Here is a 17,622-nt window from a genome sequence, read left to right as displayed (position 1 = left end):
GCATTATGGAGATGATAGATAAACTCCAGTGGAAGACTCTGCAGGAGAGACACTCAGTAGCTCGGTACGGGCTTTTGTGGAAGTTTCGAGAACATACCTTCACCGAAGACTCGAGCAGTATATTGCTCCCTTTTACGTATATCTCGCGAAGAGACCATCAGGATAAAATCTGAGAGATGAGCCCACACAGAGGCATACCGACTATCCTTCTTTTCACGAACAATAAGAGACGGGAATAGAAGGGAGAACCGATAGAGGTACTCGAGGTACCCTCCGCCACACAGTCAGGTGGCTTGCGGAGTATGGATGTAGATGTAGAACTAAAATTTGCATAAAAGTTCTTTCAGGCTGTTCATTTTAATAGCATGTTGTTATATTATCAATATTTAGTTCATGTTCTTTGGTGAATCTAGTACATGGAGAATTTCAGTCTCTCCACTTCCAAAATTACACAGGTCTGCAAGTAAAAAACTACATACTTTTGCAGCTGTCGTGCTCTTATTTTTTGTCACAATCCTCTTCAATGATGGTCTGCCATAATAACCAATTCTCATTTTTGTATGCATTATAACCTTGTGGATGACGTTTATCCATTTCACCTGTATGTGGTATAGATCTTTGATATGGTGCCTCTTCAGTCAGCAAACACTTGAGCTACATCTACATCTACATCCATCCCCCCAGGGGGTCCACAACTCTTTTGTGGATACGTGCGTAGCGAGCACGGGACCCCGAGCTAATGTGGCCTTCCTTCCTTTCCGGGCTGCATACCTTCCCATTCCGCATCCTTCCCCATCCCTATCTTCGCCCCTCCTCCCCTCACCTCTGGCTCTTTCCTTCCCTTTCTCCCCATCTGGGAGTATGGTTTGTGCCTACGTCCGGAGACGGACGCTCGTAAATGTACTGCATTCTTCGCCTTTCTTGCTTTTATGTCTTCTTCCTTCCTTTGTCCTTCCCTTTTTCCTTACCTCTTCTCTTTCCCTTTTCTCCACTGCGGCGTTTGAGACCTCTCTTCTTTCCTTTCCCTTTCCCTTTCTCTTTCTTCCTCCCTGTGCGTGTCTGAAGGCCGACCCACGCCCTTCGTGCGTAGCCGGTGACGGGGTAACGCGTAATTCCCCGCCCCGGGTAGACAGGTAGGACACGTACGTACCCCCTGGTAACGGCCAGGCCCAGGGAGGGGTGATTACCCGAGCTGATACCTTCCGAAAATGCCGATTGGTCCCTCCGTCCGTTTGTCGGGAGGTGTGACCTGAGGTGTGAACAATCACCTAAGGCGGGAGTGCCCTCAGAGAGGGCCCCCACAAGGGAGGAGCGCGCCATCGGAGACGCCGGTAATCATGGGGGATTCTTCCGCAATGGTTTCCTCACCTTCCACTATGTCTGCTCACAAACGTAAGTATACTGAGTCTCAGCCACAGACGATTCTTCCATCGTTGCCACAGTTCCTTGTTGTTTCTCGGACTGATGAAGGTCACGACTTCTCCACGGTCAACCCTTTCATTATTCAGAAAGGTGTCGACGCAATTGCAGGTCCTGTAAAGTCTTGTTCCAGATTACGGAATGGCACCCTGTTGTTAGAAACACACAGTGCCCTCCAGGCACAAAAATTGCTGCGTACTTCTCTGCTCCACACCTTTCCTGTCCGGGTGGAACCGCACCGAACCTTAAATTCCTCGCATGAAGTCGTTTATACACGCTCCCTCGATGGATTGTCTGACGAAGAAATTCAGCACTATCTGTCTGACCAGGGCGTAACGGCAGTTCATAGAGTAATGAAACGGGTTGACACGAACATCATTCCAACCCGCACTGTCTTCTTGACATTTGACACAGTTCAACTCCCATCGAAAATCAAAGCTGGCTATGAGATAATTTCCGTTCGCCCTTACGTCCCAAACCCTACGCGTTGCTATCGATGTCAGCGGTTCAATCACACCAGCCAGTCCTGTTCCAATCCAGCCAAATGTGTTACGTGTGGCAAGGATGCCCATGAGGGTGCTTGTCCACCTCCATCCCCTCGCTGCATCAACTGTATGGGTGACCACGCTGCTTCCTCTCGAGATTGCCCCGTTTTTAAGGACGAGAAGCTCATCCAGGAAATAAGAGTGAAGGAAAAGGTGTCGACCTTTGCTGCTCGAAAATTATTCACCAGTCGCAAGCCCACCGTGCCTCAGACAGGAAAATATAGCACTGTCCTTGCTTCTCCTCGGCCAACAAAGGAGGCGGCCACGCAGACTTGCGACCTCACCTTTAGTGCCACGGTCGTCAGATCGGCCAGTGCAAAGATCGCTCGTTCAACCTCACCAATTTCGCCTGCCCACTCTATGGCTCACCCTTCGTTGGGTTCTGCTAAATCTCGAGCCCAAAAGTCGGACGCCAAGTCTTCGAAAAAAGAGCATACTCGTGAAGAGTTTTTACGTACCGCAACATCCCAACCATCGGTTCCTCCATCTAAACATCATTCTTCCAAGAAGGCTACAAAGAAACCCGCCAAGGCGTGTCCCATCTACAGCACCACCTGGCGGAAATCGCCCTCGGCCGTCTTGTGTCGCCGAGGCGCACTGCTGGTGGCCGGTCAACCGGCCGATCGCTGGTGGCAGGAGCTGCTCCTGACCAACCTATGGATCAGGATCTTCTGCCTTCGGCTGACTGCCATTCCATGCTGTCGGTCGCTAGCTCCGAGCAGTCTTTGACTTGACAGCAACTTTGGTCACAGTCCTCCATTTTCTGTTCACCCCATGTCCATTATCCACTGGAATATCCGCGGCATTCGAGCCAATAGGGATGAATTGTCGATCCTCTTAAGATCCTACTCGCCGGTCATCTTCTGTCTTCAGGAAACGAAGCTGCGTCCTCGTGACCGCTTTGTTCTCCCTCATTTTCAGTCCGTCCGATATGATCTCCCCTCTGTTGAAGGCTCTCCAGCCCATGGAGGACTCATGATTCTTCTCCATGATACTCTCCATTATCACCTAATCCCCTTAAACACTTCCTTCCAAGCTGTCGCCGTCCGTCTTTCCCTTTCTGGATACACGTTCTCTCTTTGTACTGTATACATTCCATCGTCCACACCAATGGCACGAGCTGATCTCCTTAATCTTCTTGGTCAGCTTCCACCCCCCTATTTGCTGGTTGGGGACTTCAATGCCCACCACCCGCTGTGGGGATCTCCACATCCTTGTCCACGTGGCTCCATATTGCTAGACGTCTTCCACCAAGCGGATCTAGTTTGCCTCAACACTGGGGTCCCCACGTTTTTGTCTGCCTCCACGACAACCTTATCTCATTTGGACCTTGCGGTCGGTACTGTTCCGCTAGCTCGGCGCTTCGAATGGTTCGCCCTTGATGATACACACTCGAGTGACCACTTTCCATGTGTCCTCAGACTGCAGCCTCAACTGCCATATATGCGCCCGCGACGCTGGAAGTTTGCCCAAGCCGATTGGACACTTTTTTCGTCTCTCGTGACATTCAATGACCGTCGCTTTCCCAGCGTCGACGATGAGGTCACACATATTACCGACGTTATCCTTACAGCTGCGGAACGTTCAATACCACGCACCTCCGAATTGCCCCGGTGCCCCCCAGTTCCTTGGTGGAACGAGGCATGCCGTGATGCAATACGTGAGCGGCGACGTGCTCTTCGCATTTTCCGTCACCATCCTACTTTGGCCAACTGTATCCGCTATAAGCAGCTCCGTGCGCGATGCCGTCGCGTCATCCGCGATAGCAAGAAGGCAAGCTGGAAATTCTTTATTAGCTCATTTAACACCTTCACTCCCTCCTCGGAAGTTTGGAGTCGGCTTCGACGGTTCTCAGGCGCGCCTAGTTTCTCCCCGGTCTCTGGGCTCACTGTCGCGCATGATACCTTAGTGGACCCCGTCGCAATTTCTAACTCGTTGGGTCAGCACTTTGCTGAGATTTCGAGCTCTTCAAATTACCCGCCAGCGTTTCTCCCGAAGAAACGTGCAGCAGCAGTGCGACCTCTTTCTTTCTCCTCTCAAAATCACGAAAGCTACAATACTGTTTTCTCCATGCGGGAACTCCAACATGCTCTCTCATCTTCTCGCTCCTCCGCCCCGGGACCGGATGGTATCCATGTCCAAATGTTGCTGCATTTATCAACCCCTAGTCTGCGTTACCTCCTTCGCCTTTATAATCGAATTTGGACCGACAGTACCTTTCCCAAACGGTGGCGGGAAGCTATTGTCGTTCCTGTTCCGAAACCTGGAAAGGACAAACATCTCCCCTCTAGCTATCGCCCCATTTCTCTCACGAGTAGTGCCTGTAAGGTTTTGGAGCGTATGGTGAATTACCGTTTAGCTTGGTGGCTGGAATCCCGCAGTCTTTTAACACCAGCCCAATGCGGATTCCGGAAGCATCGTTCTGCAGTTGACCATCTTGTTGCTCTCTCCACTTATATCATGAACAATTTTCTCCGGAAACGCCAAACGGTAGCAATATTTTTCGATCTGGAGAGAGCATACGATACCTGTTGGAGGACAGGCATCCTCCGCACACTGTTCTCTTGGGGCTTTCGAGGCCGGCTGCCCCTTTTTCTTCGCGAATTTATGGCAGAGCGCACTTTTAGGGTGCGGGTGAACACTACTCTCTCCCATACTTTCTCCCAAGAAAACGGGGTACCCCAGGGATCCGTGCTGAGTGTTGTACTGTTTGCCATCGCCATAAATCCAATTATGGATTGTCTCCTTCCTGATGTCTCGGGCTCCCTCTTTGTGGACGATTTTGCGATCTACTACAGCTCTCAACGGACCAGCCTTCTTGAACGACGTCTTCAAGGATGTCTCGATCGCCTCCACTCGTGGAGCATCGAAACTGGCTTCCGTTTCTCACCCAGTAAGACCGTTTGTGTCAATTTTTGGCGACGTAAGGAGTTTCTTCCGCCCTCCTTACATCTAGGTCCTGTCAACCTTCCGTTTTCAGACGTCGCTAAATTCTTGGGTCTTATGTTTGACAGAAAACTGTGCTGGTCATCCCACGTCTCCTATCTTTCGTCTCGCTGTCTGCGATCGCTTAACACCCTCCGTGTCCTGAATGGTACCTCGTGGGGAGCGGACCGAGTGGTCCTTCTCCGCCTCTATCGCGCCTTAGTGCGCTCAAAATTGGATTACGGAAGCATAGTCTACTCCTCTGCTCGGCCGTCTATTCTTCGGCGTCTCGACTCTATCCACCACCGTGGATTACGTTTAGTGTCTGGAGCTTTTTACACTAGCCCTGTGGAAAGCCTTTATGCTGAGACTGCTGAACCTCCGCTGTCCAATCGGCGAGCAGTCCTCCTGAGTCGTTATGCTAGCCATCTGTCTTCCATGCCTGCTAATCCAGCCCATGACCTTTTTTTCGACGCCTCCTTTGATGTAGGGTATGCAGGCCGCTCCTCCTCCCTACTACCCCCGGGAGTCCGCTTCCGTCAATTGCTCGATTCTCTTTCCTGCCGCTTTCCGAAAACCTTTTTGACAACTTGGGGTACAGCACCGCCTTGGCTCTGTCCCCGGATCTGCCTGCTCCGTGACCTTTGTCAATTTCCCAAGGATGGTACCCCTACACTTGTTTATCGTTGGGCATTTGCTGCTCTATGTGCACAAATGACGGACGCCACGTTTATTTACACCGATGGCTCGAAAACATCATTAGGTGTAGGGAGTGCCTATATTGTTGGCGACACCCCAAATCGCTTTCGACTTCCCGACCAGTGTTCGGTTTATACTGCGGAGCTTTACGCTGTTCTCCAGGCTGTCCACTACATCCGCCGCCATCAGCGGATACAGTACGTTATCTGCTCAGATTCTCTCAGCTCTCTCCTCAGTCTCCAAGCTCTTTACCCTGTGCACCCTCTGGTCCACCGGATTCAGGACTGTCTGCGCTTGCTCCACCTGGGGGGCGTCTCGGTGGCGTTCCTCTGGCTCCCGGGACACGCTGGTATCTGTGGGAATGAGGCGGCCGATATGGCGGCCAAGGCTGCAGTCTCTCTTCCTCGGCCAGCTATTCAGTCGCTTCCCTTCACCGATCTACGGAGCGGTTTATGTCGCCAAGTTGCTCATTTATGGCATGCGCATTGGTCAACACTTCCCCGTAATAAATTGCGGGAAGTGAAAGCCCTTCCTTGCGCTTGGACTTCTTCCTCCTGAACGCGTCGTCGGGAGGAGGTAATTTTAGCTCGACTCCGGATAGGGCACTGTCTTTTTAGCCATAAGACATCTTTTAAGCGGTGATCCTCCTCCACTCTGTCCCCACTGCTCTCAGCCGTGGACGGTCAGACACCTTTTAATTGAATGCCCCCTATTTTAATCCGTTACGCTCCCGTCTACAGCTATCGCCTGATCTATCGTCGATTTTAGCAGATGACACGCGCTCAGCCGACCGCGTTCTCCAGTTTATTAGTGACAGTGAAATGACGTCAGTCATTTGAAGTTTTTTTTTTGGGGACAACCACCCCCTGTCTGTACTGGATTTTTAAGCATTCTTTCTACTTTTAGTTTCTCCAATTTTATGAGTTTGTTTCCATTGCTGCTGGTTTTCAATTTCGGTTTTTTACTGTCTTAAGTCACGGGCTGGGCGCTAATAACCGTAGCAGTTTTGCGCCCTAAAACCACAAAAAAAAAAAAAAAAAAAAAAAAATCTACATCCATACTCCGCAAGCCACCTGACGGTGTGTGGCGGAGGGTACCTCGAGTACCTCTATCGGTTCTCCCTTCTATTCCAGTCTCGTATTGTTCGTGGAAAGAAGGATAGTCGGTATGCCTCTGTGTGGGCTCTAATCTCTCTGATTTTATCCTCACGGTCTCTTCGCGAGATATACGTAGGAGAGAGCAAGATACTGCTTGACTCTTCGGTGAAGGTATGTTTTTTGACAAAAGCCCGTACCGAGCTACTGAGCGTCTCTCCTGCAGAGTCTTCCACTGGAGTTTATCTATAATCTCCGTAACGCTTTCGCGATTACTAAATGATCCTGTAACAAAGCGCGCTGCTCTCCGTTGGATTTTCTCTATATCTTCTATCAACCCTATCTGGTACGGATCCCAGACTGCTGAGCAGTATTCGAGCAGTGGGCGAACAAGCGTACTGTAACCTACTTCCTTTGTTTTCGGATTGCATTTCCTTAGGATTCTTCCAATGAATCTGTCTGGCATCCGCTTTACCGACGATCAACATTATATGATCATTCCATTTTAAATCACTCCTAATGCGTACTCCCAGATAATTTATGGTATTAACTGCTTCCAGTTGCTGACCTGCTATTTTGTAGCTAAATGATAAAGGATCTATCTTTCTGTGTATTCGCAGCACATTACACTTGTCTACATAGAGATTCAATTGCCATTCCCTGCACCATGCGTCAATTCGCTGCAGATCCTCCTGCATTTCAGTACAATTTTCCATTGTTACAACCTCTAGATACACCACAGCATCATATGCAAAAAGCCTCAGTGAACTTCCGATGTCATCCACCAGGTCATTTATGTATATTGTGAATAGCAACGGTCCTATGACATTCCCCTGCGGCACACCTGAAATCACTCATACTTCAGAAGACTTCTCTCCATTGAGAATGACATGTTCATGGAAGCACCCACCATACGAGCACCAACATCTGCCCACATCCTAAGTCACTTACCTCCAGCATAACGCTGTCACAACTACACAGAACACTGTTTTGACCATAACTGGCACTTGCAGCATATTTAGGATATTGAACAGGTGCCATTCACAACAGCACAACCAGCATGCTTGGCTGGCGTCTGCATTTATGTTCAAGGATGCATTTCTGGCAGTGTTTCAATATTTGTGAGTGGTAATATAATGTTTGTCATGTGGCAGTATAATGTTTGTCATGTGGCAGTATAATGTTTGTCATGTGGCAGTATAATGTTTGTCAAATCAGTGGTTGTTAAATCATACATATCTAGAAATACCATAATGTTGTTCTTTGCAGAAACTTTTAAGACAAGAATCACGAACTTGAAAATAAGAGAGAGATGCTGAAGAACAAAATAGAAGCGTTAAAAAATTTTCAGCCATCGGCTGAGGACGCTGCCAATTTACAGTTATGTCGGTAAGTTTTCAAGGTGAAGTTAAAAACTTTTTTTTAGGCTATCTAAATGCTCTGAGAATTCAGTCATGTATGTCTTTATTTATTTATTTTTATTCTTACTTTCAAATTCAGTTACATCCTTCAGGAGATCTCTTGGTTTTTCGAAACAAATATCGGACAGTTGCTACCGTTACATTAATGGCAAACAGTGGCAGATAATTTTACAACAGTAATAGACTTGAACAGTGATACAAATTATTGAATGAGTAAAGTAACCACCCACATAAGACTGAAATTATTAGTGTCTCTGTGTGATCCACAACAGTTTGTTGAATTAATGAAAAGGAGACTCCAATTGCTTTGTAGAACTTTATTCAGTCCAGAACCACTTTCAGCTTTCTTACTAAGCCATTCTCAAGTGGGTCTGAAACTGCTATACATATGATAGAAGTATACATGTATATGATTGAAGATGAAAAAACAAAGCTTACATTTGTTCATGTAATGCACACTTAAAATTACTCTACAAATTTGTAGCTGTATCAAAATGTTATCTAGACGTTTGTAAATATGCCCTGTAAGCAGCCCACAACACTTCCAAGCTATACCAAAAAACACTTTAGTTCCCTGTAGGTCAACTTTTGTCACAGTAGGACTATAATTCTTTACTTGACCTGGATACTGGAACAGTATTGCATTTCTGTTAAAAAAATGTTTTTACCCTCTTACTTCTACTGCCTGCAAATTTGAATATGTCCAAATATAAAGCCGTCTCTCACTGTATGATCACAGAATATACCAGTAACCTGTAATTTATTGTCAAACAAATTAATTACATCCTTTCTGTTTAAGTAAATAACCTTCTCAGTGTTGGAACTCTTCAGAAACAAAGACTGTGACTTTCACAATACATTATTTCTGGTTAGGTGGATAAGAAACCAACTTTTCTTACATTTTTGAGACTGCTAGCAAACGTTAAACTGCACATAAGTTTGATGGTATTTCCTTATCTCCTTTGTTATACAGATGGTAAACTTAAGCATATCTCATCCAATCAGTAAATTTTCTGGTGGTAGACAAGTAGTTACACAAATAACTTAGTATGTCACTAAACTTGGAACACTAATTAACTCTGCTGATATTTTATCATAACCACTACACATTTTTTATTTCAAAAATTTTATACTGGTTATTACTTCTTCTAGTGTAGAGAGAGCCACATTGATGTTACTAGAGTTATTAGTAATGGCTAGTGTGAGATGTTCAATGGCAGCATCTATTGAATGTGAAAACCTTATCTTATCAGCAATAGTTTATTAAATGTTTGTTAAAAACTTGTGCGACTAGCAGTGGAGTGTGCACTGAAAGGAAATTGTCCGATGATAAGAATTTTCCTGCCAGATTAAAACTGCGTGCTGGACCAAGACACGGATTCAGGACCTAGCCTTTCATAGGCAAGTGTTGTACTGCCTGAGCTACCCAAGCATGACTCGTGACTTGTCCTTGCAGCTTAAAGTCTACCAGTACCTCAGTCTTGAGTTTGAGTCTTGGTCTGGTACACAGTTTTAATCTGCCAGGAAGTGTCAGTTTTGCAACTCTCCACACATTTGCTACCAATATTTCATTTACTCTTAATACTATAAACTATTTCACTCTCCAAAATGTTGGGTTCAGGACACAGATTTATATAAAAAGACAGTGCAAGACACCAACATGGCAATATATGCCATCACATATTTGATCTGTATCATAATTTATATCCAGTGTACTTGAAAATAACTTTCGGCAACATTTTTGTAATCATACTGAGAACAAAATAAGAATACGACAGTTGCTGGCAGTTATGGAGTCATTCCATTAAATCTTAGTTAACTATCTTCTACTAGCTGTCAGTTCCTAGTCCACTGCTCATTTCTGGCTTTCTCATTCACTCACAACATACCTCTTTGTATAAGTGCATAACATCAGTACTTTAGTAAATTTGAAGTTTACTCTGTGAAGAGCAGCATTCAATAAAAATAATTTACACAGCATGAAGGACCAGCAGTGATACGTATGAGTGTGTTGAAAAGTATTGCCTCCAAAAATTTTTTGTTCTGTTCTCAAAATCAGTGGATGTATTACCTGCCATTCATATTACTCAGTTGCTGATGCAAGTTGCAAATCTCTGCTGCTAGAGGGCTATAAATTGTAGTGTGTTGGTATGTAATTTAACTATATCACGCAACTATCAGACCCTCAGAAAACTGAAAGCACGAGTTTGTCCACACGTGAAGCATCCTCTCCTTCAGTATGACAATGCTGCAACAGTCTGAAGCCTTGGATTCACTGTCATTGATAATCTTCTGTACAGTCCTGACTTGACCCTATCTGATTTTCATCTATTTCTAAAGCTTAAAGATCACCTTCGAGGATTTTACGTTGATAGGGATGAAGTGGTGCAATCAGAGGCGTGGTTGTGGCTGTCAACAAAATCAAACACTGTACCGTGTCAGTGTCAACCAACTGATCTTTTGTTGGAAGAAAAGTGTTCCTTGTGAAGGTGACTGTGTTGGGACATAAATGTGTAAACGTGAAGATTAAGCCCAAATTGCCTAATATAATGTTGGAAATTGGGAAAAAGTAATGGAATGAGTTACGGTAATCTCACAGTATAGCGGAGGTACTGAGCAATCAACAAGGGCATACAAAAGATTAAAACTCTTGTTAAGAGTCCTGATAATGTCTTACAACAGGGTAAAATGGTTCAAATGGCTCTGAGCACTATAACATCTATGGTCATCAGTCCCCATCAGAGTAAAGTGATCCACCCCTGTCGTAAGGCCTCTCAGTTCACACTGTGGTCTCACTGCAATCTCCATCTTCCCGTGTTCTATCCCTTGCCTCCGAAATCAGTACACTGTGTGACACAAGCGACTTCCCCTGTGCCAAAGCAGGCTTACCAGTGCCACATTCGTATCTTTTTTTTTTGTTTATACCCCCTCCCTCCCAGCCAAGAGCCGCCCTTCCCTCCTTCCCTTCCTACCCTTCATTCCTCTCACCCACTCAAACTGACACACCTCATAATCATGATTACACTGTAGCACTAGGATAATATTGTGATGCGTGTATATATGTGTGTTTTTATTGGTTGCTTAGGGATATGAGGGATATTTCTGAAGGATTAACAACAATTTAAGTCTTATTTAATGAAAAGGCCACTCCAATTGCTTTGTAGAACCTTACTTAGTCCACTAGCATTTGCAGTTTTTTTCTTTAGTCATTCTCAAGTGGATCTGAAACTACAACACACATACAGATGTTTACATACATAGGGTTGAAGATGGAAAAAACAAGGCTTGTGGAGAAATGCTCTCCAAAAGATAAAAGTCTGGTAGATTGAAAATCTTGACTATCTAGTGATGTCATGAGAATAGTCATCTAAAGATTGTTTAATTAATTACATTATAATTCTATCTTTTGCTTAAAGTGGAGTTCAAATTATTCACGCTATACTCAATCAATATTTGATAATCAGAGCACTTGGTGACTTTAAACATAATATCAAACCATTTTTAAACTTTTTTTCTCTTATGTACTTAATGTCAAATATGTAACACATTAACACATTTGTAAAGTAACCAAATGTTTGAAGGCATTTAATATAGGGGCATTCAATTCTTTAAAGAAGCGAGGGGGGGGGGGGGGGGAGATACTTACTAATACTGTAGTAATCAGTGTGTAGGTGCAAGTGGGCACACGCCGTTAGACGTGATCTATTGCGTCCTCCAGTGACAGTCTGCAAATTATTTTCCCTAACTAAAATGTATGTGAAACAAGTGTGTTCAGAGGGCTACTTCATTTCCAAAATAAATTTTGCGCTCTGCAGGAGAATAGAAGTAGGTGGGAGAAGTTCTGTGTTTGAGTCTCGGACCTGAACAGTTTTAATGTGCCATAAAGTTTCAAAACAGCTTGTTAATTTGTATTACCTCTCACAGAATGATATTGTTGTTTTATTAATCTGTCAAGATATTTGCTGTCAGTTTGGGAGGTATATGTTTTGCAGTTAATTTTCAGATTTTTTTGTGAACAATGGTCACAGTTGGACATGTGTTCGTAGAGTGAAATAGATGACAGATGAGAGAGTAGTACAGTAATTTAGTGGTGAATTGTAGATTGATGGTAATCTACTGTGAGGTAAATGCTGGCATACGAATTGGGAATTAGATGAAGAGGGTATTGTCGTTGTGGTCTTCAGTCCCGAGACTGGTTTGATGCAGCTCTCCATGCTACTCTATCCTGTGCAAGCTTCTTCATCTCCCAGTACCTACTGCAACCTACATCCTTCTGAATCTGCTTAATGTATTCATCTCTTGGCCTCCCCCTACGATTTTTACCCTCCACGCTGCCCTCCAATACTAAATTGGTGATCCCTTGATGCCTCAGAACATGTCCTACCAACCGATCCCTTCTTCTGGTCAAGTTGTGCCACAAACTTCTCTTCTCCCCAATCCTATTCAACACTTCTTCATTAGTTATGTGATCTACCCATCTAATCTTCAGCGTTCTTCTGTAGCACCACATTTCGAAAGCTTCTATTCTCTTCTTGTCCAAACTATTTACCGTCCATGTTTCACTTCCATACATGGCTACACTCCATACAAATACTTTCAGAAATGACTTCCTGACACTTAAATCTATACTCGATGTTAACAAATTTCTCTTCAGAAACGCTTTCCTTTCCATTGCCAGTCTACATTTTACATCCTCTCTGCTTCGACCATCCTCAGTTATTTTGCTCCCCAAATAGCAAAACTCCTTTACTACTTTAAGTGTCTCATTTCGTAATCTAATTCCCTCAGCATCACCCGACTTAATTCGACTACATTCCATTATCCTTGTTTTGCTTTTGTTGATGTTCATCATATATCCTCCCTTCAAGACACCATCGATTCCGTTCAACTGCTCTTCCAAGTCCTTGCTCTGTCTGACAGAATTACAATGTCATCGGCGAACCTCAAAGTTTTTATTTCTTCTCCATGTCCAGATGTCATAATCAGCAATGTTTCGAGAGGACTTGTAGTTTGCAATTGTCAGAACCAAGAATGAGTTCGTCAGGGAAGCGTAACTTCCATGCTGCGCAAAATTGACGGAAGACCACTTATCACGGCCAGATGAATTTGACAAACTTTGAGAAGGTGTGAGAAAAGATGTGCTGTACACTATAGTTTGTGAGAATAAGCCACCTGAGAAGTCGTATGTTATGGACTAGGCTGAAAGCAAGGACATAGTGTCATACAGTCACACTTTATAATCACAGTCTAAACACAATAGAATTGGTATAGGAAAATATTGAAAGGCATATTGGGGGCACAACACATCAGGGGATTTGAGGGCTCTTAAGAAAAGTTCCTTCCAGTTAGTTACTGCCAAGGGTCGAGAAGGATTTTGGAGTAAAGGGCAGAAGTAGAGGAAGAATAATAGGTTCCGCTGTTCAGCACCGATAAAGTCAAAAAATAATTGGCACTTGGTGTCATCGAAATTGCTGTCGATGAAATCATCATAATATGGCCACATCTGCCATCAATGAAATCATAAGCATAACTACATCTAATGTAAGTGATTCATTCTCTTTCTGTTGTATAAGTGTATATAACTATTGCAGTTAGGATCTTTATGAATATGTCAATACATAAGGTGATTTCAGCTTCGGCTGTGAAAAAAATTTAAGTCATCTTTACCTCTATGCGTGCTTTTGGCTTTTGCGAAAGTGTGAAGTACTGGAGATAAGCAAGGCTGCCCCCCCCCCCCCCCCCCCCTCTTGCCTTCTTACCTTCTTACCCTGCGACAATCTATGTGGGGATGGGTGCGCTTTCTCCACTCCCTGCAACACCCTCTGCAATCAGCCTGCATACAATTAACACACAGTATCTCTCTCAGAATAACTTAAATGGAAATTAATAACTGTAACTGAAATTTTCTTGAGGTAATTAGCCTAGATCACTTGCTTGCAATTCTTTGTTTGTTCACAGGCTCAAATACCAGCTCTACAAAGACATAACTGGAGTGCGCTGGGATTATAAAGCTAAGGCACCTCGGGGCTGTATCCTTTAATAGAATAACATATTTCTTCTGATTTTGATTTACAGTGATGTTCAGATGTGTTAAGAAAGCATTCACACCCCCCTGCGGGTCCGGGGATTAGAATAGGCCCGAGGTATTCCTGCCTGTCGTAAGAGGCGACTAAAAGGAGTCCATCCCCCTCACGGGGGTAGTTAGCGCCTGCGTCCGGAGACGGACGGTTCCACAACCTATAATCGTGGTCTTTTTGGTTTTTCACTTCTCGTTTCTTCCTTCCTTTTGTTGGTTCCTTTCTTTGCTCTTCTCCACCTCACTGTCTTCCTTACTCTTTCCCTTGACTTCTCCTTGCCTTCTCATTGCCTTTTTCTCCTTGCCTTCTCATTGCCTTTTTCTCATTGCCTTTTTCTCCTTGCCTTCTCATTGCCTTTTTCTCCTTGCCTTCTCATTGCCTTTTTCTCATGGCCTTTTTCTCCTTGCCTTCTCATTGCCTTTTTCTCCTTGCCTTCTCATTGCCTTTTTCTCCTTGCCTTCTCATTGCCTTCTTCTCCTTGCCTTCTCATTGCCTTCTTCTCCTTGCCTTCTCATTGCCTTCTTCTCCTTGCCTTCTCTGGTCTCCGCCTTGGTGTTTGAGACAGTCTGTCCTCTTTCTCCCTCTCTCTTCTTTTTCCTCTTCTTCCTTCCTCCCTGTGCGTGCCTGAAGGCCGACCCACGTGTTCGCACGCGTAGCCGGTGACGGGGTAACGCGTAAGTCCCCGCCCTGGGTAGACATGTAAGGCACGCGCTTACCCCCTGGTAAAGGCCAGGCCCGGGGAGGGGCTATTGCCTGAGCTGATACCTTCTGACCATGCCGATTGGTCCCTCCGTCTGTTCCTCGGGAGGTGTGACCTGAGGTGTAAACATTCACCTAAGGCAAGTGCCCTCTGAGAGGGTCCCCACAAGGAAGGAGCGCGCCATCGGAGACGCTGGCAATCGTGGGGGATTCCTCCGCAATGGATTCTACTCCATCTCTCTCGACTTCCGCCCAAAAACGGAAACGTGACCAGCCAACAGTGACAAAAGTACTACCGCCTGCCCCACAGTTCCTCGTAGTTTCTCGATCTGAGGACGGAAAGGATTTTTCCTCTGTCAACCCTTTCGTTATTCAGAAGGGCGTAGATGCCATAGCCGGATCTGTCAAATCTTGTACCAGATTGCGTAACGGCACCTTATTACTAGAAACTGAGAGTGCCTTTCGGGCACAAAAACTGCTTCGGGCCACCCTCCTGTACACGTTCCCTGTCCGGGTGGAGGCCCACCGAACTTTGAATTCGTCTCGTGGTGTAGTCTATACTAGCTCCCTCGACCGATTGACTGACGAGGAGCTTCAATCTTTCCTCGCTGAGCAGGGCGTGACGGCTGTCCATCGGGTCATGAAAAAGGTCAACAATGTCCTTGTACCGACCCGGACACTTTTCTTGACCTTCGATAGTGTTAAGCTGCCATCGCGCATCAAGGCGGGCTACGAGGTTATTTCTGTTCGCCCCTATGTCCCGACACCTACGCGCTGCTACCAGTGTCAGCGTTTCAATCACACTCGACAGTCTTGTTCCAATGCGGCTAAATGTGTCACTTGTGGCAGGGATGCCCATGAGGGTGACTGTCCACCTCCGTCTCCTCGTTGTGTGAACTGTCAGGGTGACCATGCCGCATCCTCCCGCGACTGTCCTGTCTATAAGGAAGAACGCTGTATCCAAGAAATTCGGGTCAAAGAGAAAGTGTCCACCTCGGCTGCTCGCAAGCTATTGGCTAGTAGGAAGCCCACGCTGCTCCCAGCGGGGAAATACAGTACTGTCCTCGCCTCTCCTCGGACTACCCGGGAGGTAGCAACCCAGACATGCGATCTGACCTTCAGCACCACGGTCGTCCGTTCGGCCAGTGCTAAGATCGCGCGTTCGACGTCTCCTCTTCCTCCCATCACCCCACAGACACCAGCCCCTTCCTCAGCTTCTGCTAAGTCGAAGACCCCGAAGTCAGATGCACGGGCCTTCAAGAAGGAACCATCCCGTGCAGACTTCCTCCGTCCCTCGACCTCCCAGCCTTCGACCGGTACTTCCACCAAACGTCCTTCCAAAAAGGCGCATAGGAAGCACAGTTCTCCTTCTCCGCCACGGCGCATTTCTTCTCCTGCGCCACCCAGCGGTTGCCGCCCCAGGCCGTCATCCGTTTCGCCTGGCCGCACCGCTGGTAGCCGTACATCTGGCCGTTCACCGGCGGAGGAAGCTCCCCCTCCCGGCCATCCTCCCGAGATGGCCGATGACTCTATAGACCCCATGGACGATGACTGTCCACCTACTGATAGCGGCGGCAGTGCTCGCTCGAAGCCAGGCCCTAAGCGGCCTTCGCGGTGACCCCTTCTCTCATCCTCCTTTTCTTACGATGGCACTTATTCACTGGAATATTCGCAGCATTCGCTCCAACCAAGAGGACTTGAAGTTGCTGCTCCGCTTGCATCGTCCGCTCATCGTAGCCCTCCAGGAAATGAAGCTACGCCCATGCGATCAGATTGCCTTGGCACACTACACCTCTGTGCATTTTGACCTACCCCCTGTGGTAGGTATCCCAGCTCATGGAGGGGTTATGTTGCTGGTCCGGGATGATATTTACTACGATCCCATCACGTTGCACACCGGCCTGCAGGCAGTTGCCATCCGCATTACTCTCCCCACTTTTACGTTTTCCTTTTGTACCGTTTACACTCCATCGTCATCTGCCGTTACCAGGGCAGACATGATGCAACTTATTGCTCAGCTACCTGCACCATTTTTGTTAACTGGAGACTTCAATGCCCACCATCCCCTTTGGGGCTCTCCAGCATCCTGCCCGAGGGGCTCCTTGTTAGCAGACCTTTTCAACCAGCTCAATCTTGTCTGCCTCAATACTGGCGCCCCTACTTTTCTTTCGGACACATCTCACACATATTCCCATTTAGACCTCTCTATATGTACTCCCCAACTTGCACGCCGGTTTGAGTGGTATGCACTTGCTGATACATATTCGAGCGACCACTTCCCGTGTGTTATCCATCTCCTGCAGCATACTCCCTCTCCGTGCTCCTCTAGTTGGACCATCTCCAAGGCAGACTGGGGGCTCTTCTCTTCCAGGGCGACCTTTCAGGATCAAACCTTCACAAGCTGCGATCGTCAGGTCGCACACCTCACGGAAGTCATTCTCGCTGCTGCTGAATATTCCATCCCTCACCCTACTTCTTCTCCACGTCGCGTACCGGTCCCCTGGTGGACCGCAGCATGTAGAGACGCTTTACGTGCTCGTCGACGTGCTTTACACACCTTTAAACGCCACCCTACAGTGGCGAATTGTATTAATTATAAACGATTACGTGCTCAGTGTCGTCGTATTATTAAAGAAAGCAAGAAAGCCAGCTGGGCTGCTTTCACAAGCACCTTCAACAGTTTTACTCCTTCTTCTGTTGTCTGGGGTAGCCTGCGCCGGCTATCTGGCACTAAGGTCCACTC

The 17,622-nt window shown here is 46.3% G+C and overlaps 1 protein-coding gene across 1 annotated transcript in view; it reads left to right on the top strand.

The window, feature by feature from the left end:
• The window catches only part of LOC126143140 (uncharacterized), a 273,492-nt gene that overhangs the window by 240,247 nt on the left and 15,623 nt on the right, over positions 1-17,622 (top strand). The window contains exon 5 of the mRNA XM_049915350.1: positions 14,062-14,132. Within this exon, the coding sequence (XP_049771307.1) occupies positions 14,062-14,132 (71 nt within the window). The remainder of the gene's footprint in view (positions 1-14,061; positions 14,133-17,622) is intronic.

The sequence above is a fragment of the Schistocerca cancellata genome, unplaced genomic scaffold (genome assembly GCF_023864275.1).
Source record: "Schistocerca cancellata isolate TAMUIC-IGC-003103 unplaced genomic scaffold, iqSchCanc2.1 HiC_scaffold_782, whole genome shotgun sequence".
Classification (NCBI taxonomy): domain Eukaryota; kingdom Metazoa; phylum Arthropoda; class Insecta; order Orthoptera; family Acrididae; genus Schistocerca; species Schistocerca cancellata.
This window is presented reverse-complemented; position numbering and strand designations above follow the sequence as displayed.